At 43.2% G+C, this 22,689-nt stretch overlaps 1 protein-coding gene across 1 annotated transcript in view; it reads right to left on the reverse strand.

The window, feature by feature from the left end:
* The window catches only part of RNF128 (ring finger protein 128, E3 ubiquitin protein ligase), a 65,969-nt gene extending 47,414 nt beyond the window's left edge, over nt 1-18,555 (reverse strand). Inside the window, exon 1 of the mRNA XM_015408388.1 lies at nt 18,002-18,555. Coding sequence (XP_015263874.1) covers nt 18,002-18,467 — 466 coding nt within the window. The 5' untranslated portion in view covers nt 18,468-18,555. The remainder of the gene's footprint in view (nt 1-18,001) is intronic.
* Between the last annotated feature and the right edge of the window lie 4,134 nt (nt 18,556-22,689).

Raw genomic sequence — 22,689 nt, forward strand, 5'->3', positions numbered from 1 at the left:
AAGAAACAGCGATCCGAACGGAGCGAAGTAAAAGAAGTCCTTCCAACGCGGCGGTAGGAAAAGAACTGGTGGGATGTCCGCGCCCGTCCCCTTGGGCATGCGCAGTAGGCCCTGCGCTTGCCTGAGGGGATGGGCGCGAAAATCCTTGTAGAGAGCTTGCTACAGCACCGATTTGATCCAGCGCAGGCACACTAGACCCCATTGGTGTGAAGCACAGAGACCACGAAGAAGATCTTGCCATTTTGTTAGGCCCTGCGCTTGCCTGAGGGGATGGGCGCGAAAATCCTTGTAGAGAGCTTGCTACAGCACCGATTTGATCCAGCGCAGGCGCACTAGACCCCATTGGTGTGAAGCACAGAGACCACGAAGAAGATCTTGCCATTTTGTTTGTGAGAACACACTTCAGTATGTTCAGTTAAGAGTTTAAAAGCAACCATGCCTATGCTGTAGTATATACCTATCAAATACTCACTTAAAATGATTCACAGCAGTGCACTGACTAATTTCATACTTAAAATAAGACATATCTTTGCAATAGTCATTTTTTAAAAAGTAGTACAATTATTATAGTGTTTACCATGCTCTGGAAAACATCAGGACTGAAAGTGAGGTCTTGTGTGACTCACAATTTTGCATTAAATAAAACCTGCACTGCTATAGAATTGTCTCTTTGCTATCCAACTTATTCCTCAAAAAATAGTCCCTAAAAAGTCAGAAGTCAATTCAAGCGTAGTTCCATAGGTGCATGGGGGACTACTGCCTACCCCCTACACAGTGGTGGACCTACATTTTTGGGACCCTGAAGTTTGAACTGTTATGGGGGCCCCTTCTCAACCAGCAACAAAAGGGCAACATCCAAAAGGTCCAAAGGACCTTGCTGCCCTTTCAAGACCTTGAGACCCAAATGGCTGAGAAGGGGGCAGTGGGGTAGAGCCCTTGAAAATGGGCCAAAATGTAGGCTATGAATAGATTCTGGCCAGCTCAGCAAGCCCATACAGCTGGGGGTTCGGGTGCTGCAAGCCCTCAAGAAAATTTTGAAATTAGACCAATTACAGGGACATTTTCAGGCTATTTAATAACAAACACTTAAAAAAAAATTCCATCGATTTTGTTGAAAAATTTACTCATTAAAAAAATTGCTTCATTAGTTTCATAGTAGATCCGCCCCGTTCCTACATACACATTTTCAGACCAACATAACTACCCTTCTGGAATTTGATATTGCCTATCTGATTAATTCAATAGTTCTTATTTTACAAAATTGTGCTCCAGCAACACTTGTCATTTCTTTGATTCTGATTCTTTCCTAGACAAGTTCCAGAAGGTGGTACTAGGAGACTATTGGAATTGTTCCATACCTACAGGGTTGCTTAGGGATCAATTTTGAATGCCGTACTTTTAAACAGGCGTTTAACACAATATATGTAATGCACTGTTCTGGGTATCCACTTTTGTGAATGCAGGGTTAGCATTTTGAGGCAACACAGCACTCAGTAGTTGCCATTGTACTGTGGAATGTCCCCCTTCATGAAATGCTCACAGCCAATCCCTACATACATATACACATATACATACATCTATACACACACACACACACAAATTACACTCAGTAAAGACATTACTGAAACCAGTCACATTATACAAATGACAGGTCATTAGTAAATCAGCCACCAAACTGTTTCTTGATCTCTCAATACAATGTTGAAAAATCAATCACACAGTCTGTTATTAGCAGTACAGAAAAATTCATTCCACTCCCTCCAATGAACTCCTACAAGTTAGGAGACAATCAGATGTTTACTTCATCATTATATATTGAGAAATACAGAGTGAAAATGTCTAGATGTCACTACAGTGTTAAAATCTGCATCAGGGCTGAAGTGCTTCAAACTGCTACTAGGGTCTCAGATGCCCAAAAGTCCCACCATAGTAAAAATGCTGGCTTTCCAAATATAGGGGACTGTTTAAGATGGGGAGCACTCAAGTATGCAAGCCCCTCTAGAAAAGCTGGTACTGACACAGGTATGCTATCTCAGTGAGAAGTCTGTCTATCCAAAGTCAGTAAAATAGCTCAGTTAACTTTTAAAAAAATCTATTTCATCAGCAAGTGTTTAATTTCCAAGCATGCTATACTTTTAAATGCCATAGACAAGTTTCCTTTGAAGAGAAGGGCAGTGAGGAGGAGGTGTGTGGGGAATTTTTTCTAACTTGTCATTTACATTGTATTACACAAAGGATTCTTGGTTTCACCCACACAGTTTCCCATTTTACTACTTATCAAAGAGGCAATGACTGGAACAATCTTCAGAACAGCTGTAGAATAATAGGTATGTGGCTATCTGGTCATTTCTCTGTTCACTTGCTGGTCCTATTTTGCAAAAAGATGACTTACAGGATAAGAGCCATCATGCACCCCTCAACTGCCATCAAAATCATCCAGTGTCTTCAAAAAATCTGCATTTGGGAGCATTTAAAGTATACAGAGTAGCTTAATGAGAAAAACACTCAACAACATAACACTATCTTTAAATCGGTTTGGCTTTGAACTCACCCAGAAGTTGCATATGTACTTTGTCCTGCTGCACCATTTTAATTCTCCTGATCAGATGCCTGCTTTTGAAGGTCAATATAGATTATTATGTCAGGTGGGCAATTACCAGCCATGGTTTTGTACTTTGAAACCTTTCACATAAAGTCAGCATCTCCTTGCAGCAACATTTACCAAGTTGATAAGATTCAGCACTTACAAGTTCACTAGGTAAATATTTGGCCTGGGACTTATTAAAGCCTGGGCATTAACCCTCTGTTAACCATCAGGAGACATTTTAACACTATTACAACATTTAAAATTTGTGAGGTCCCTTTTCTCCCCTAAGTACCAAGTTGAACAAGTTATAGTACTTTCAGGTAGACTATGGGAACTTTCAAAATAAATTATGGTAATCTCTTAATGTAGACACAACTGTCAAGTTATCTGATGAATATTGTGGTTCCGGTTTCAGTTACTTCCATGGCGGGGGCGCTCCTTCGGTGCTCCAAAAGGAGCGGCCCATGACGCAGCGGATAGAAATCTGGACCCGCTCCCCCGAGTCCTTGGAGGGGACTCCCAGTCTGGGGCGCTGGAGGTCGCCTCTCCCAAGGCTGCGGCCAAGGAATTGAGGCACCTTCCAGCCCCGATAGGTCCCGTCGCCACAGCGCCATTATGGCATCAAGAGGCATACACCGGGTGAGTGAACAAGTGATCCCACGAAAATAAAGCTCTCCCTACCTCTGCAGTAGACATAGAATGAAGCGTGAGCACAAATGTTTCGTTGGCTGGCTATTCGGCAAAGTGCATATCCAAAGCCCCAAACTGTATCGATGGAGGGGGGAGGGAGCTAGCTCACGTCTCCCCCCCCATATAATTTTAAGCAAATTTATCCAACGAGGGGGGCTAGGAGAAACACCAATGGCTGGCTGAACCAGGCAAATTACAAACTTAATTAAAGCGAACTTTTGAAGCAATTTTTGCTGACTTTTGAAAGCTTTGAAAACTTTCCTTGAAATATAAACAATGGCTGGGGGTGGGCAGAAAAGATGGTGATGAGACCAAGACATTCTCCTGGAACTACAAGATTAACACTTCCGGCTACTAAACCGGAAGTAAACATTGACTTCTCGAACATGTTGGCTAATGCACTGCACCCCCTGCCGGAACAGATTACTAATACCAACAAGAAGTTGGATGAGATCCAAAAACAGCTTAAAGAGACGAGTTTAAAAACAGAGGAGACAGTAAAATCAGTGAAAAAGGTTGAAGCCAAAGTAAAAGAGACTGATCAAAGACTCGAGGTGATGGAAAAACAAAGATCCTCTGACAAAGACCAACTTTTAAGACTACAAATGGAAAAATGTTCTGAGATTTCAAGGTGGTCCTGAACAGCAAGATGAGAACCTGAAAGAAATATTAAGTGAAGTGTTGGCCCCAATGACAGGTTTAACGATGGGCACGTTGCAAAGTGATCTGGACTTAGTCTATCGGACATATCCAGAATTTATTAAGAAAAAGAACGTGCCTGGGGAGATAGTGGCGAGATTCTCTAAAATATCAATAAGAGACGTGGTGCTCAAGGCCACAAATGGGACCACCTTAAAAATCAAAGACAAAGAAATCAAAGTCTTAAAAGACATTCCATTTGAAATAAGAAGGAAGAGGATACAATACAAAAACTTAACCAGCTTCTTGCAGAAAAACTCCACCCCCTACAGATGGATAGTACCCAAAGAATTAGTCTTCAACTACAAAGATAAAAAAGAAAAGATAGACTCTGTTTTAAAAGCGAAGCTGTTCTTGGAACAGCAACAAAGACCAGTGAATAAAAAAGATACGGCAGAGGAACAAAACATCGAAGAAAAAAGCAGCACAAAGGGACAGAAGAATCCGAATCAACAGCGAGCAGTAATCCAGAAGAAGACTCTGAATCAGAATTAGGGGCAGCAGCCCCAAAAGTCCTGAAAGTCAAATGGAAATATACAAAGAAAGATAGATAAAGGGAAGAAACAGATTTAGTAAAATTGTTAAAGCCTAAAAATCTTATTGTTTGTATTTTATTTGATTCATTTTCATAATTACCATAAGACGCTGAACTGCAGGCTGTGGAAGGTCGGTAGTTCAGCATTTCGAGACTGAGCTGCCGCATGCCGGAGTGAGCTCCCGTCTCTAGTTCCAGCTCCTGCCAACTTAGCAGTTAGAAAGGAAGAAATTGCAATTAGATAAATAGGTATGACTTCAGTGGGAAGGTAACAGCGTTCCGTGCGCCTTGGTGTTTAGTCATGCCGGCCACATGACCACGGAAACATCTTCGGACAGCGCTGGCTCTTCAGCTTTGAAACGGAGATGAGCACCGCAACCCTAGAGTCGGATTCGACTGGCTTTCGAGCAAGGGAACCTTTACCTTTTAATAGAAGCAATAGAAATTAGCTATATTCAAAAAACTAAGTTTTATAGAGAGAGCTTTACTAAATATGCATTTAATCGTTATATATGATCCTTGTATAGCTTATTTCAGGTATAGTGTTAGTGTTGTAGTGTTTGTAGTCAGAAAATAATAAAAAATTATTTATAAAAGTTATCTGATGAATATCAATGTTACTAAATAATAATTAGCATTTTTATAGCCTTTTCAGTGTTCAAAGAGCTTAACTACATCATAATACTTGTAAGCTGAGCTAAAAATATTAATAATTTTTGTTTAGGTCAAACAAATCCCTTATGAAAGCTATTCAGCACAGTGTTTTATACTGCACTGGGTCTCGGAGCAGCAGACGCAGAGAGAGACTCATCCTGCTCTAAAGCCAGTGCATTATGAGGGACCATATCTCTGAGTCCTCTGACGCACACAAAAGACCTGGGGAATGGCCAGCAGAGACCACTATGGCTGACTAATGGTAAATTTGAGGACCGGAATCAATGCAAATTACTTGATTGTAAACAACTTATGCATTCCTTGTCAGTTCAGGTGGCTGACTATCTACAGTAGCAAAAGTCTGGACTCTGCTATAAAGGGACTATAAAGTCAATATACCCTTTACTGAGGCACCCAATTAAACGACTGAACAACATGCAATTTCTGTCTAAGGTAAGCAATTTCAGTTATTTGACAGCTTTATATGAACCTAAATCCCTTTATCACTCCTGTTAATTGCACCTGTGAAGGAACAGATTCAAAAGCCCCTTTCCCTCAGATTCCAGGAGACTGGAAAAGCCACACTTCCACCCCAGGTCACCCTCTGCTCTGTGAGGCAACTGCTTTCCCTTACTCCCAGGGGGTAAACTTGCCCTTAGAAACCGCAACCAAATCTGAAAAAGTATCTCCTGCTAAACGGGTTTGTACATCTAGGCTAGCACTCTATACCTGCATTACCATTTAGAGGCTCCACCTAGTTGCTGTGTCGCCCACTTCACTTGTACTAGCTAGTGGGCGGACAATCAATCGTTTTTTTCAGGATTTAGGGAGGGTGAACTCAACCACTGCCCCTCCCCTTCACTGCTCTTTGAAAAGCAAGACTGAATAGGTGTGGTGTGTTTACAGAGATCAGGCTGTGAGCTTTCAAAATGTAAAGGTATAAATAAAAATAAACACAGTCTGTTCAGACATCAGCCTGAGCAAAGATACAAAGAAATGGTGAAAACACGCCATCCTCTTAGCCTAAGATCTATTACTTACCCAAATGATATTGTTGCTAAGATAGGCTATTTTTATTATTTCATTCAGTTTTTATCCCAACTCTCCCCCAGCAATCAGGGCTCAGGGAAGTTAACATAAATACAAAACATAAATAAAAATACAAATATGCTATAAAACAATTTAATATACTGTTACTCTAGCATGACAATCAGAAAAGGTAACAGCAGACCAAGGTAGTTAGCTTATGCTACAAAATCAGCTCCGGAGAGTCAGTAATAATTTAAAAAAAGAGTAGTAGGAGGTCAAGTAAGATTTCCTCTATGGAATACCTGGAAGAATAACTTTGTCTTACCAGGTCCTGCAGAACCTAGAGAGGACCCGCAAGGCATGAGTCTCTTCAGACAGAGCATTCCACCAGGTAAGGATCGCGATTGAAAAGGCCCTCATTCTGGTCAAGGCTGAAGAAGCTACCTGAGGGCCAAGCATCACCAGAAGTCTGTGTGAATCAGAATGCAAGCACTGCAGGGCGGGGTTGTAATGGGAGAGGTGGTCGCAGTCCATTTAGGGCTTTAAATATTAAAACCAGCACATTGAATTTGCCCCAGAAACCAAATAGAAGCCAGTGCAACCGCTTCAAAATAGGCTGAATATGTGCAGACTGTGATGTATTGCTCAACAGTCCGGCAGTCACATTCTGGAAAACCTGAAGTTTCCAAAGCCTCTTCAAGGGCATCCCTGGGTAAAGCGAACTGCAGTAGTTAAATCTGGAGGCAACCATCGCATGAAGCACTGTGGACAGGTCCAACTAGGATGAACAGGCGACAGCTGACAAACCTGGTGGAGATAGAAAAATGCCAATTTTGCTACTGTCAAGGAGTCCAAGGCTGAACTTTGTGGGTCCCCAGGGCTGTTGTACACAAGTAACCAAACCTTTATTTTTAAAATTATATGAAGTTGTATTTAATTTCTGTCAAAACAAAAGGTTTAATCTACAGGCAACACAACGCTCTAAAATCGCATAGAAACACCCCCGCCCCCAAGAAAACTAGCTTATCTAACACGTCTTCAAGACCTGCATTAGATGGCACAAATCTTAAGTCCAAGAATCAAAGGCCATAGCTTATGTGTTCTCTACACTGCTGTCTATTGCAGTATTAGCATATCATAGTCAAGGCCTTTAGTCCATCAGAATCCAAGCTAGCCTCCTTTCTCTGGGCTCTTAGCTCAATTAGAGTTGTTTGGCCAAGCTGCATCAGGTGATGACACCCTATAAGGACATGTTCTTGCTGGAACCCTCCAGAAAATTACCTCATCACTCCTGATTCCTCCCCTCCCATCCTATGGGCTACAGGTTCTCATGAAAAGCTAATTACTATATTTCCAGCTCTGGCCATGAAGATAAGGGCTGTGTAGGCAGAGAGACCAATTAGCAACACCTGCTGGATGGAACAAGCCCACTACCATTCACATTAAGTGCTGAGGGGAGCCAGGGGTGCTGTGCCTCACAGCTACCAAGGTCACTTGGTTGTTCAAGGTAAGCAAAGTATCCAGCCAGAGCTCCAAGCTCCTTATGGAGTCCACTGATGTAAGCTGGACCCTGTCCAGAGCAGGGAGCTGGAAATCCCCCAATGACCCAGCCTTTCCCAGTCACAGGACTTCAGTTTTAGCTGGATTTAACTTCAGCCAGCTCTGCCTCAACCACCCAACCACGGCATCCAGGCACTGGACCTTAGGCTGTTTATCCAGCAAAAAGGAAGAGCTGGGTGTCATCAGCATACTGGTGGCACCCAACCCCAAACTTCTTGATGAGCTCCGCTAGAGGGCACATATAGATATTAAATAACACTGGAGACCAATGCTCTCTCTAAGCTGTGGAGTCCTGTGAGCAAAAATTCTACTTTCTGAGCTACTGGCATTAAAGTTGTGAGCAAGCGATCTGGCTACTGCATACATTAGTTTGCTCTGGAGCCATCCTTCCTGAGCTAAGACAAAAATGTGTGAGCCAGAGGCTAAAAAACTATGACCTAGCTCACACTAACTCAGCTTAGAGGGAACACTGCTGGACACAAGATCTAACCCTACAGAACCCTGCAATCACCTGGTTGACCTTTTGTCTCCAATAGCGGCCCTCAGACCAGATCCTTGGAGGAATGAGACAAACCACAATATGATAGTGCTATACATCCCCAATCAGGCTAGACAGCTGACCAGAGTAGTATGATCAATTGTGTCAAATGCTGCCGATAGACCTAACAACATCAGTAGTGCTGAACTGCACCCATCAGGTCGAAGCCAGAAGTCATCCACAAGGGCTACAAGGGCTGTAGTTCCAAACCCAGGTCTGAAACTGGACTGGAATGGATCAAGCACTGATGTCTCATCCAGAAAAACCTGGAGCTGTTCAGCAACCACTCTCTCAATTGCCTTTCCCAGAAATGGTAACCTGGATACCAGTCAATAATTGGCTAGTTCCTCTTTTTCTAAATAAGGCTAATAAATCTTGGAAGTTGCAGCATTTAGAGTTCTCATGAGTTGGGACTTCTCAAACTGTCTCAATGGAATTCCTAGGTAAACGTTTAGCCCTACAAAGAAGTTGAATGAGGAGACGAGAGCTTCCTTCTTGTCCTAAAAATTTATAATTGCCTCTCAGCAATCTGTCCCCCTTGGGGATCAGTTCTGATTTTTCTACCTCAAGAGGAAGAAATACCATCTAGCCGTTTGACTTTCTTAGTCTCTGCCCCTTTAGGTAATACATTCTAGCAGAGATGTTAGGTGGTAAACGTATGTTCTACTCCAACCAGAGCCACTTGCATAATTAAACACTGGAGTACTCTACGACTGGGAAAGAGATTACTCATCTTCTGTAGTTTTCCCCTTTGCCAGCTATGAGATTGTAGCAAGGCCCCAGCTCATTGACAGTACAGCCCCAATGGCAAAAGTATTAGGGTTAATTCAACGGTGGAGGACATTTCTCCAGTGTCCAATATTCTACAGACACTAACTTTCCTCCTCATACACACAAATCTGCACAATTAATTCCAATAGCAAAGTTTTGTATGTAATAGCGGCAATAGTTAGAACTGGAGATGTAAAATTTCTGGAAATGGTGAAGCCATGGTAAAAGACCCATTTTACCCCCTGGGACTTTTGTGTGTGAGTGGAAAAAAACTAAAAAAAAATTATAGAATTTAGAAAAGCCTTAGTTTTCTATAAGCAAAACTGAAAATACACCCAGTGCTTAAGGAAAAAACCACAAGCTGATAGACCATATGCTACCTTAACCCATATACCTTAGTTTTTGCTATCTGAAAAACAGAAAAAATAGAGGAGTTAAACAAAAAAACACAGGCTTTGTTTTGAATAACTTAAAACATCTTACTTGGTCAGCAAAAAAACAGTCACACAAAGGGTCAATAATAGTATCTGACAGCTAGATGTAGTTCCAGCTAGACGCTCTGTAGCTACTGGTTAGAGAGAGCTCCATTCTAAATGAAACTTTCAGAGTATTCATCTGAGCTTTGGTATAGTTTCTGCCCTACCTCCTTCTGAACTTTTTTCCCCTCCAGCAAGGCAGAGCAATAAGCTACTTGATATGCAGTCTGTGGGTATATGTGTCATAGTGGTTTAAGGGAGAAGGGAAAGATCAATCCCAAGGGAAGAGCCAGGTCAAAAGGGCTTTTAAGCTATGAAAACTCTACATGTGGCCCTCTTCAACATCAGGTACCCTTCTAGGTACAGAAATGTATCTTCTTTTTAAGAGCTGTATTATGGGGTCATTTCGTAGAAAAAGAGCTAGGGGAACTCATTAGGATAACTCATTAGCATATGCCACACCCCCTGACACCAGGGGCCCGGCGGTGGACCTGCAAGGCCAGCGGGAGTGCGAGTAAGCCCCGCCAAGGCCCTCCCTGGCCCCAGGCAGGCAGGGGTGGGGAGAGGCGGGGAGGAAGCAACTTACCCTCCCTCTTCTCCTGCCTCCTCCTGGCTGAATGAGGGCTGGAAGCGGGGCGGCCGGAAGCAGGGGGCAGGGCTTCATCATGTGCCCCGCCCCCCTGCACCTCACCCGTTCCCCCCCGAAAAGACCTCTGGCTGTATATCTCTACAGTATGCCCATCTTGTCTTTAAAAGCATTTCACCTGTTCTGAAAGACAAAATATTTTACAGGTTTTTTCAGTACTCCCCAAAATTTCAAGGGAAAAGGCCCCAGGAAAAAAAAGAATTCTTCTTGTTTGTTTTCTTCCTGGGCCTTCACATACCTAGTTACGTCTGTGTCAAAGAAAATTTGTACCTGTCCTTTCCACTTAGATGGCAATACGATTATTAATTCAAATACAGGATTTTTGAAAATAATTCTGTAGCCATGCTATTAAGGTGGCTAATTTGCCAGGTTTCTGTTGACAAAGCAGACTAGCTACATTATGCAGAGAAATGTTCCCCTCCCACATGATATCCCCCTAAGGGCATGTATAAGTTGGCCTTATGATTTCACACCTTTTTTTTGTTTCCACCTACAGCTCATCCAGCAAGAATCCAACAGTAAGCAAGACTTCTTTAGCAGCTTCTACCCCCAACCCCCAGCATACAAGAACCAGTACAATCTATCTCCATTCATAAGCCATCTAACTAACATACTATGAAATCCTGATTTCTTACCATCTATCAATAAAAGAAGCATGCTAGTCCACCAAGAAGAGAATTTAGTAATTACTTCTTACCTCAAAATAAACACCTTAGATTTTTCTTTGGGTCTCTTCTGCCCCCTCTCTCACCCAACAAAGGCATGAATTTTAAAAATAACAAAACTTACAGTATGAAGCAGTTAAGTTTACCTGTAATAAAAGGTACTCAAAGACTAGTGATTCCTCCCTTCACACCCAAGGACCATATTTGCTTTCTCATTAATCCCCTCAAGGATAGTAGCTATGCAACAGCATTAACAACAAATATGTCTCTACCTGGGACTTTTGTTGGCTTACATTAATTATCTTATTGCTGGTACTCCAGGGCTGCTTTATGGAAGGCCTGTTCCTCATGGAGTCACACCAATTCAATTTCTGACAGCTACTTTTCAAAATACAAGTTTTAATTTTCCTCTACCACATTCTGATGTCCCAATTTCAAATTAAATAACTTTCATAGACCCAAAGGTACTATATTCCATATCCCAGTTTCTGTTAGCAGAACCTCATAATGCATCCAAAACCAAGAGAACCCTCCCACTCCCCATTATTTGGCCATGTAACCTTCATTATAATACTCTTCAGAACTTCTGTCGAGAGCTAGACTCAAAACTATGTTCCCTTGGCTGTCCCGCAGTCCCACAAACCTCACCTGCCTGCCCCCCCTTTTTCTACTAGTAGTACATATCCCCAGTATGGAGTCCACATATATTAGTTTGGTTTACTAGCCAGCTGCTAGCCTCTCCCTCCCCCGATAGTTGGTATTACCAGAAGGATGGGTCTTGTTTTATTCTGTAGCTCACCAAGAATTTAACAGAAGTCATTATCACTGCCAAGCTAGCAAAGGGATTATGGAATCCTGGCTCAAGGTCTCCTTTCTTCAGCCATGTCTTTATCCACCACTGTTTCCTCACACAGATACAGTTGCTTTGCCTCATTTTTTTTTAGACAAGCAGTCTCCCAGCCAGTTTTCTTCACACTATTCTCTCCTGCCCACCTCAACATCCATCTTTTCCTCACCTTCAGCTATGGTTTCTTCAGAACCACCTCCTATCAGCTGCCTCATGCATACATTCTTTATTTCCTCCGCCTTTTATCCTTGCTTCATCACTACTCTGAACTGTTCTTTCTTCAACTGCTCCTTACAGCCCAATACTTCTTCCAGGTCTTCATTTTGTACCTGCATGATACTTTAACATTTCAGTAGTTGTGAGCCAAGTTGATGACTACTTCTTCTCCTCTAGGAAAAGCTGGACAGCAAACTTTCTTGAGCAACTGAAAATTCTGTGCTATTATACCGGTTCAACCAATGCCAGAGCCATCAACAAAGACGTCCCAATAATTGCCTACAAATGGCGAATTACATCTAGAAGAGACCAGTAACAAGTTATTAAAACATCCTTCCACTTTTTCTTTTCTCAGAAAAGCAAGAGATTCATTTCCGCTCTGAGGTCTGCAGTATACTATCACCCTTCAATTCTATTATAATTCCATTGTCCCACAGATCAAAAGCACACCCAAGAAGAAGTCAGGCTGTGGAGTGCAGATTGCTTCACACCTTCATTCCTATCATGATTTCAAAGGAGTAGCCATGTGTGGCGATTTCATGCTTTAAAACGGCAAGTGGTATGATTGGTGAGTTACAGAGAGGGGGAGGGGTTTTGGAATGGATGCTGTGTGGATGATTGGAATGTCTATCTGGAGTGACTGTTAGAGATATGACCGTGGATGAAGACAGTTGAAAAAGTCAGTTGAAGGGGAGTTAAGCTATGTATGAGAGATGAGAAAAAAGCTTCCCTGTGTGGGTTGTTAAGTTCTGAAGTCTGTGAGAGAAGCTGTCTGTGTTGAAACAGTTATAAGCTGAAGTTGAATGTATAAGAAACAGTAAACTTATATGGCCTAAGGAAAATATTGTTACAAAGTGACATGCCCAGATCCCTGTCAGTAAGAGAGAAAAGTGTGTGAATTACTTCAATAAATCCTCTTTTATTTAAAATTACCCACTCTGAAAGAAATACTTCCCAGGACCACATAGACCCTCGTGAACGCCTAAAACCCTCGACATTCCTACCCAGAAATAGAGAAAGCATAAAGGTTTGGAAATCCTTTTAAAATTTCCTGGTGGCAGCCAGATATATAGAGTAAAAACAAAACAGAAAGAACATTTTAAAGTAAACCCAGACCTCCCCAGTTAAGGGGTCATCACACCATGTTAGTCTATTGTACCAAAATAAAATAAAAATCTAGTGGCACTTTAATGACTGACATTTATTTTAATATGAGCGTTCAAGGATCACAGCCCATATCTATCTGACACAGTGGGCTATGGCCTGTGAAAGTTCATGCTAAAATGTGTTGCTAATTTTTTTTTAATTTTTTTTAAAGTTTTAATACTACATCAAAAATACCAAAAATGTTGCTAATTTTTAAGGTACTGCTAGATTTTTGTTTTATTTTCATTCTTATGCACACCAATAATGACTGCAATTTATGTTATTTGCTGTTTCCCAGAAGTATGAGAGACTACTGACTGGCTGAAAGGAGAGTTCTGCTGACTTTATGCACCAGCTCACAGTAACATCTATCTAATTCCCAAGTGTGCCCCCTATCTGCATATACTTATATCCACAGATTGGAGCGTCATTTGCACTAAACAGATGTTTCTGCAAATCTAGGGGACCCCCTGGGGGAGACATTGGGCCCAGCAGCAGCTGCAGGGGCCACACTAGGTCCAGCAAGAAAGTGGGGGGATGGGATTCCCCCCCCGGAAATCTTGAAGGCCCCACTTGTAGGTAGTAATATTCAAGCTGCCCCTTTGTAGGGGACTGATCAGATGAAGAGGACAAGTGATCATGTTAGTCTGGGACAGCAATACACAATTTATATGTAAGAACAGGGCTGTCAGCTGAGCAAGAACTGGGATTACTAACTGCTGATAAAGGAGGCAACATTGTTTAAAGTTTCCCTTGTATGTTCCCAGATAGCCTAGCAATAGCTACAAACCAGACCTATTTTTCCAACTAAAAGTTTAACTTTCCAAAGTTTAATTTCCATTCAAAATGTACAGTATCTTAGCTTTCATGTGGTTTTGCAGAAAGCTTATATAACCAAGGATTCAGAGATTCTGTCAAGATCAATGTACAATCATGTTTGCTCATCCCAAAGAGCCTGAAAGAGCTAGGATCCATCAATTTGAGAGTCACAAGTATAGAAGATTCAAGGCAGAACTTTTCTTGTTGTAGTTCTGAACTTTAATTATCAACTCCTGTAAAACTCACCTACGCCCATCATAGGCCAGCAGATATTCAGTGAGCAATAAGTCATGTTACCCAAAGAAAATGAATCTATTTTCAGAAAGTATGTCTCCCCGCTGCTACTGAATTCATTTTTATTATATATTACCTAGAATTGGATAAATGAGCACAGAAATTACAAAAAGAAAAAGAGATTCCAGAGCATACATTCCAGCTCTCAATGAAGAGAGCAAACAAGATGAGAGAAAAGAAGTCTAGCAAGTAGTGTAGCTTGCAAACCACAACAAACTAGTCAGAGCAGATGTAATGGAGCAACAATTACACACGGAAGGTATATGCAAGTACAATCTGGGGCTGCAATTCTTTGTGAAGTTCCATATAATAAGTCAGCTTTTCTTAAATCTGACATTTGGTGAACCCTTGCAAAACAACTTGTTCCCCTGGAACCTCAATGCATTCTGGGGAATGTTAATCAGAGCATTACCAGTCCTGCAGGCATTATCATTGTCCCATACGACCTTAAGCCTACAGCCTAGAACACATCCAACACTCTTTTATGGCTGGCTACAACTGAAGAGGAAAATCTGTAGCTGTGTATAAGCTATCTTTCAAGGGAGTCTGTTGCTGCGCTGATCTTCTCAATGGAAAAACTCCTGGCATGTTTCCAAGTAATTCCCCAGCTCTCCAGAATACAATTTGAAAAGAAGTGACTTCATCAGATATATAACAGAATCCTATGCATATATACTTTTGTTCACTGACTTCAATACTGCATATTCCCACGTACAAGTGAGACACCTGTGAATAGGTGACAATCTTGCAGCATTTACACACATTATTCTTTAAAACAGTTTAGCAGCATGAGTTCTGCAAGCATTTTTGGTTTTCAACTTAAGCTACTGCAGCATTTGTCACACCAATGGAATTCATATACTAAGTAAAATGGCTGCTATATTACCAAGGACAAACTGATTTTCTGACCAGCTATTTATTAACCGAAGCACTTATTATGTTACACTGGGTAGAGCCATGGATGATTCACTGCATAAGGAGCAGCAAAAATACAGCAGGAAAAAAAAAATGCAGAAAAGTCATTTCAGGCAGACCTGTAGCAGCTTCAAAGCTTTATCTTTTAATTGCAGGGTTTTAAAGGCACAGATTAAAACACTAAACAAGATAAGCATATTCCCATTGTGTGCCTTATACTTATGATCTCTGTTCACATTCCATCAAGTAAACCGGATTATACTAACATCTCACACATTAGCTAACTTCCCTCCATACGGATAAAGCATAAGTTCTTGAAGCAAAAAATATGCAGCATAATTCCCAAAGGATGATAAGCATCTTTAAGTAATGAGAGCTCTGTTGTTCCCTAGCCACCAGGGAAATACTACTGATGAAAGAAGGGTCAAATGCTTTACGTACTGTGCTGTACTTCCCTTTCCCAATGGAATACATTACTATGCACAATAGTACTACTCTTCCAATATCCAGGAACAACAAAGTGTGTTCTTCTAAGCAAGAACTATTCCTGTATTGGTGATATGAATACTTATAGTATTGTATCAAGCAGCACAGAAACACATTTTTAAAATAACTCATATTCACATAGATTATTAAATCTGAGGTAACTGGTACATATAAATATATTCCTTCAAAACTTAGTATCTACTTCACTAGTTTCCAGCATTGCTTGTCAATTTCGAAGACATACAGATGGTCACTATACACAGAAGGAGCAGATTCTGAAGATGACCCCAAAGACTGAAGGGAATGCCTGTCCATTCTTCCTCACACACCTTGCAGTATGATGTTCTCCATGACACACACACCCCAAGATCAGCTACCCTGTTTTACATAACCAGGATAAAAAGTGTGATCAATGGATAAAGCTTCTGCAGAACCTGGTACTGTAACTTTTTAAGATCTCGATAAAGTTAAACTTTAAAAAAATGAATGGTAAAGCTGTTTCAATGTTTGAATGTGAGTGAAGTAAAGCATGCTGGTGGAGTATTTTTGTTGTTTAATCAATACATTTCAATCTTGTAGCTCTTTTTAAAGGCCATTTTCATGTTGCAACCCCTTTCATAAGAAATGAGTTTTCCTCAAACTCAGAAAACCAGCAAAAGAAAACAATCAGTTTCTTGTGAAAAAGGAAAATGGCAACTTTGGAGAACTTTCCTCTTGTTTCTTCTGCAAGTTCGTGCAGCTCACAGAGCTATTAATGCATGCTGACACATTGTTCAGGTTAGCTCACAGTGGCCCATATACAGGAAAGGGGGAGAAAACCTGCTCTCTTCTACCACATAAAGACTTCCTTGTCTGATTGCTCAGGGGTGATTTTTTTAAAAACTCTGTACAAGCCACTAGGCACACACTTTAGGTTCGTTCTTTGTGGTCCACTAACAGCCTGCAAAGAGAGTGGGAAGGAAGGGAACAACCAACTCACTTGCAAGATACAAAAGCTTCCTTTTTGTAGCCTGCTGCAGAAGATCTGTCCCCATAAGCAGTTGCCAAATGTTCTCTGGCAGGCTTTTGTATTTCTAGTTGCATTACTCAACAGTAAGCTGGATGGCCATCTTTTTTGTTACAAAAATCTCCAGATGAAATGGTCACAACAACAGACTTTTGGAATGGTCTTTCTGTGCATGATATCCTGTTGAGCTGCTCCTTGTCAGAGTAAACACCACCAAGCCAAATGGGACCCCAGTTCCACTCTGCATAACAGTCTTGCACTGTGCATAATTTTGCGTTTTGGGCTGATGGCCCCCAAGCATATGCAACGTTCCTGTTAGGCTCCTTACCTCACTTTTGCACTTGTTCAATGTTGCTTTAATCTGTTCTTACACAGAGACACCAGGTGTGATATATTGTATGTTTGGGAACTTGATTAATTTCAGAGCCCTTACTTTGCATGTGCATTTAAAAGTCCTTTATTTTCTGTTGAATATCATGTCCCGTTCTTTACTATTTATCATTGCCACTACAGATGATATACAGCTGTTTTAACTTTATTTAGATTTCTACTTTTAACTTGATTTTTGTAAAGTCCTTTGAGCACCCTAGCCTGTTTAGTTAAAAGCAGCAGCAGCAGCAACAACAAAGTAATACAGGAGGTTTCATAAAATTATTCATAGTGTGGAAAAAGTAGTAATCAAGGAGTAGCCTTTCTCCCCTTCTCACAATACTAGAATGTAGGGGCACTGGATGAAGTTGATGGACAACACATTCAGGATAGACAAAAGGAAGTACTTCTTCAGCCCACAAGCAAATAAATGTTGGAGTTTGTTCTGAGTGGATTTAGTGAAGACTAGCACAAATAATTTTAAATGGGGATCGAAAAGCTTCATAGAAGATCCATCAAAGTCTACTGGACAAGAAGGCAACTGAAGGGAACCTCCACAGCTAGACAGCAAACCTCTGAATATCAGCAGCAGGAAGCAACACGAGGGGAAGGCCTTAGCCTCCATGGCCTGCTTTCTGGCCTCCAGGGCAACTGGCTGGCTCCTGTGAGAAACAGGATGCTGCACTAGACAGAGCACTGATTTGATCCAGCCAGGCACCTCTTACCTTCAGCCTCTGACAAATGCAGCCAACAAATGGCCTTGTGTATGTAGACACAGATACGCATGCATATATGTGGTTGTGTAGCTGTTACACACAGACATATGCTGGTACAGAACACACACATGTGTGTCTCTATAGCAACGCAAGGCTTTGTGAACATACCAGTGTACAAATGCGTTGCGTACACTACACACACAAATACGCTTGACTGAACACCCAACCGAATCGCCGCCACGAGGAGCGACCCGACCCCAATTCCCGGCTCCGCGATTGGTCCCAGGCGCTAGCCAATCAGCCAATCCCCCCCCACACACACACACCCCGCTCTCACCCGGGTGGGTCATGGGCTGCACGTCGTTGCCTGTCCCGCCGCCGTAGTTGAAGATGACTGCGGCGATGGCTCCGCGCTCGGCGGCCAGGCGGATCTTCTCGGCGAAAGTGCAGCCCCCGCCGCGCTGGATGAGAGCGAGCCAGGGGCCGCCGGTAGGCGCCCGGCTGAAGTTGGTGTGGGGGCTGCAGGCGTTGAGGCCGTCGGGCCTGTCGGGCGCCACCAGAAGCCCGGACACCCGGCGCAGCGGTGAGTCCTGCCCGAAGACTCCGCTCTCGCCCACCGTCCGGATGGTCTCGTTGATGCCGGGCAGGGTGTACGTCACGTTCAGCCACGCCGTCCACACGGTCTGCGCGGAGGCCACCATCGCCGAGCCGCCTTTGGAGGAGAAGTCTCCGCCGGGCGGCGGACCCAGCCACGCCAGCGCGCCCACAGCCGCCAGCAGGGCAGCCGGCGACGCTGCCCGCATCTCCACTGGACTGCCGGGAAAGAGAACGCGAGAGAAAGTGCGCTGAGAAGGAGAGCGGCGAGGAGCGAGAGATTTCGCCTCAGACGCCTCGTCGTCAGCGACTGGCCCAACCTCGCGCGCGCTGACCGGCCTCCTACCTGAGCCTTTTTTCCCGCCCACTCGCGCGCCTCAGGGGGAGGGGCGGGTCCAGGAAGCCACGCCCCTTCCCACGATCCTCGGTGAGTAAAGGGAACGCCACGTGCGTAGCTTCTCACAGGGCTCCCAACGTCGCCGCTGATTTTTAACCAGGACGCTTCTGTCCCGTCTTTCGTTCGAAGAATCTTGGGCGGCGCGCGTCCTCACCCCTTTCCTCCGTTTTATCCTCACGACAACCCTGTGAGGTAGGCCAGGTTTAGAGAGCGTGAGCGGTCCGAGATGCGCGGAGCCTTTCGCGCTGGAGTCTCTTAAGCAGACAGTAACGATGGCATTTTAATCAGAATTCTTCACTTCTGAATCCATTCAGTCAGTTGGTTTAGAGCAGTGTTAATTCTGTGTAGGATTGCACTGTAAATATTGTTGGTTTTCTGTAGCACTTATTTCTGCCTCTGTCAGGAGTCAAGAAGAGATTGGATTTATACCCTGTCCTTCACTACCCAAAGGAGTCATGCAGCGGTTTACAATCTCCTTTCCCTTCCCCTCCCCACAACAGACTCCCTGTGAGGTAGGTGGGGCTGAGAGAGTTTGGTGTAGTGGTTAAGTGTGCGGACTCTAATCTGGGAGAACTGGGTTTGATTCCCCATGCCTCCATTTGCAGCTGCTGGTGTGACCTTGGGTCAGTTACAAGTTCTCTCAAAGCTGTTCTCTCACGAGCAGTTCTTAAAAGAGCTCTCTCAGCCCCACCTACCTCACAAGGTGTCTGTTGTGGGGAGGGGAAAGGAAAGGAGTTTGTAAGCTGCTCTGAGACTCCAAGTGAATGGCAGGGTATAAATCCAATCTCTCTCGAGAACTGCCCTTGAGGGGACAGCTCTGAAATTGCATGTGAAGGAGTGGGGAATCAAACCTGGTCATCCCAGATTAGAATCTGCCACTCTTAACTGCTACACCAAACTGGCTAGCCCGATCTCCTTAAGTCTCTGAAGCTAAGCAGGGTCAGTCCTGGTTAGGTTTTGGATGGGAGACCACCAGTGGAGTCCAGGGTTGCTAGACAGAGGCAGGCAACAGTAGGGTTACCATATTTTGAAAAACAAAAAAGAGGACGTATTTCCCAACTGACTATTCAAAAGCGACCACTATGGCAAATCTCATTTTAAATACCCCTACTATTTAAGCTGTCTAATTGCATATTCCTAACCTTCCAACCCCAAAAGAGGACATTTTCATAAGTTTCTTAAAAAGGGCTCAAAAGAGGATGAGCACCAAAAAAAGAGGACATCTGGTAACCCTAGGCCTCAGAACATCCCTTGATTTAGTACCATCTGAAGAAGTGTGCTTGCACATGAAAACTTATACCTTGAATTAAACCTGGTTGGTCTTAAAGATGCCACTGGACTCAAACTTTGTTCTGGTGCTTCAGACCAACCCATCTGAATGTACTACCACCAAAATGTGCCTAGCCTGTCAAATTAGGATTGGGGAGACACAGGTTCAGGCCCGTAGCTACAGTGGGGCATCTTGGGGCCTGGCCCCCCAGCTTACCGCCCAGCCCCCCCGACTTCCCATCCAGCTGGTTTATTTTTTCTCGCGGGCCTGGCTATGCTGCGACGTCACCCTGCCCTGCCTGTCGGAGCCCTTGCCTCTCACCTTCTCTCTCTCTCACCACTTATTAAAGACTTTTACTCTCTTGTCATTCCTGACACAGCCTGAGTGTGTGTGTGCTCCCTGAAGTAAAAAATCCTGGCTACGGCCCTGCACAGGTTCAAATTACTAGAAAGCCGCACTGATATCTAGAGGGCTTCCTTCTGAGCCTGTGTGTTTATGACTGAAGCCTAGCTGAGCCCTGATCTGTACAAACATCTGAAGGAGGTATGGGACTGAAGAAGAGTATATTTGTTTTTTCAAAACTGGCTCGTATTCATTATTCCCAGAAAATGAAAAACTAGTACAGAAAGGAAAGGGATAGGATTGAACTTCTCTCCCTGAAGTGCAGGGGGGGGGGGTTGTCTTTAATTTACAGGCAATCTTTACATGGGGTAGTGTTAAAAATGTGCCCCCCCCCCCATACTCTGAGATGGTACTGTCCATTTTGCCACATTAGAATTTCGTTGCCTTATTATGCTGTAGACCAGCCCTAAGAGTTCAGGTCTCAGGGATTTGATATGATATGATGAAAGCCGCATTGTTTACTATGGAACTTACACCTGAGTAAGTATACACAGGACTGCAGTATACACAAAACACTGATTGTTTACTTACTTTGGCCACAGCCCTCAGCCAAATCCCACATAAAGAAGGGGAGGGGGGAATCGTACTCCAGTTAATTGTTTACTCAACACAAGAAGAAGAAGAGATTGGATTTATACCCCGCCCTTCACTTGGAGTCTCAGAGCGGCTTACAAACTCCTTTCCCTTCCCCTCCCCACAACAGACACCCTGTGAGGTAGGTGGGGCTGAGAGAACTCTGACACAAACTGCTCTTTCAGGAACAGCTGTGCCAGAGCTTGTAACTGACGCAAGGTCACAGCAGGTGCAAGTGGAGGAGTGGGGAATCAAATCGGTTCTTCCAGATTAGAGTCCACACACTTAACCACTACACCAAACTGGCAATCAACAAGTACAGTATTTACTCCAAAGAAAGACTATTTTCTCCAGGTAGGTCATTAAAGGGGGGGGGTGTCTTGCATTCACATACACATTATGGTTATGTTCAGAAACAATTATTCTTGGTGTATAACTTTTTAAAAGATAGTCATCTTATGTTTGGTGTAGTGGTTAGGAGCGCAGACTCTAATCTGGGAGAACCAGGTTTGATTCCCCACTCCTCCACATGTAGCTGCTGGTGTGACCTCGGTCAGTTACAAGTTCTTTTAGAGCTGTTCTCTCAGGAGTTCTCTCAGCCCCATCTACCTCACAGGGTATCTGTAGTGGGGAGGGGAAGGGAAAGGAGATTGTAAAGCACTCTGAGACTCCTTCAGGTAGTGAAGGGCGGTGTATACATTCTATCTCGTTCTCTTCTTTGGAATAAATACAGTGAAATTGTGGCTAAGAGCTTGGTTCCTAGAAGCCCCGTTGATTTCTGCAAGATTTAGGATTAGAGGCCTGTCAGTCTGATCAAGACCTACTGGTTTCTATGGCACCTGCTTCGAAGTAGGTATAGGACGGCAGCCTAATTTTAGTCTAGTCACAACTCTGAACAAGTGCTAGTGCAGTGCATCTGCCTCATTGAATTCAATGGGTTTAGAAGGGCATAGTTCTGTTTAGGACTTCACTTGGTTTCTGTAAGACTTATGTCGTCCTTACCCCTGGCTGCAGCCCTGATCCTAATCTCACCCCCTTCCACAACAGCAATACAAAGTGGGCCAGAGATCTTCCAGCATCTCATCTAGTTTGGCCCTAATTAAGAAGAATTTGTGCAGAATAGTGCATAGGGTAGACTCAGCTTCAAATTCCCACTCCAGAATGATGCTAACAGAATAGCTTTAGATAAGACACTGTTTCACTGTCTAAAGTAATAAAGAGTCAAGCATTAATATAAAACTTAACATCTTCCTCACACCAGTCCAAATAGCATCTGCCTTGTAGCAAGTTGCAACTAATTTTAATTCTGTGAATCTGAATGGAATTCAAGTGCAGGTAAGTTTCTCAAGGATTAAGGCTAACACGATTAACAGATCGATCTGAAGGCACTGTGAAGATATTTATTGAGATCTGGTACAGAAATCTGGTAAATCTGGAGATATTATTGAAAAATCCCAGCCATCTTACAGTTGCCTTGGGCTGCAGCGCAGAGCTACAGGATGAGTTATGGGTGAAAGTTAATGCAGGGCTGTCATAAGTGTCTCGCCCTCCTCACCCAAATTGCAGGTCACTATGTCATCACACCATGGTGTGAGCAATGACTTAGTGCCCGTGCCTAGTCCATCAGTACATGATGTGGGTGCTGTCGCACATGAAAGTCACCATGTGCTGCTACTGCAGGCATTAATACATGTGTGAATTAGCCCCCAAGTTTGTTGGACATAAGAACAAGAAATGGGTCAACTGCTTTGCCACTGACTCACCACATACCCAATACCCAACTTCATCA

This window comes from Gekko japonicus, unplaced genomic scaffold (assembly GCF_001447785.1).
Source record: "Gekko japonicus isolate JY-2015 unplaced genomic scaffold, Gekko_japonicus_V1.1 scaffold643, whole genome shotgun sequence".
In the NCBI taxonomy this organism is placed as follows: Eukaryota; Metazoa; Chordata; class Lepidosauria; order Squamata; family Gekkonidae; genus Gekko; species Gekko japonicus.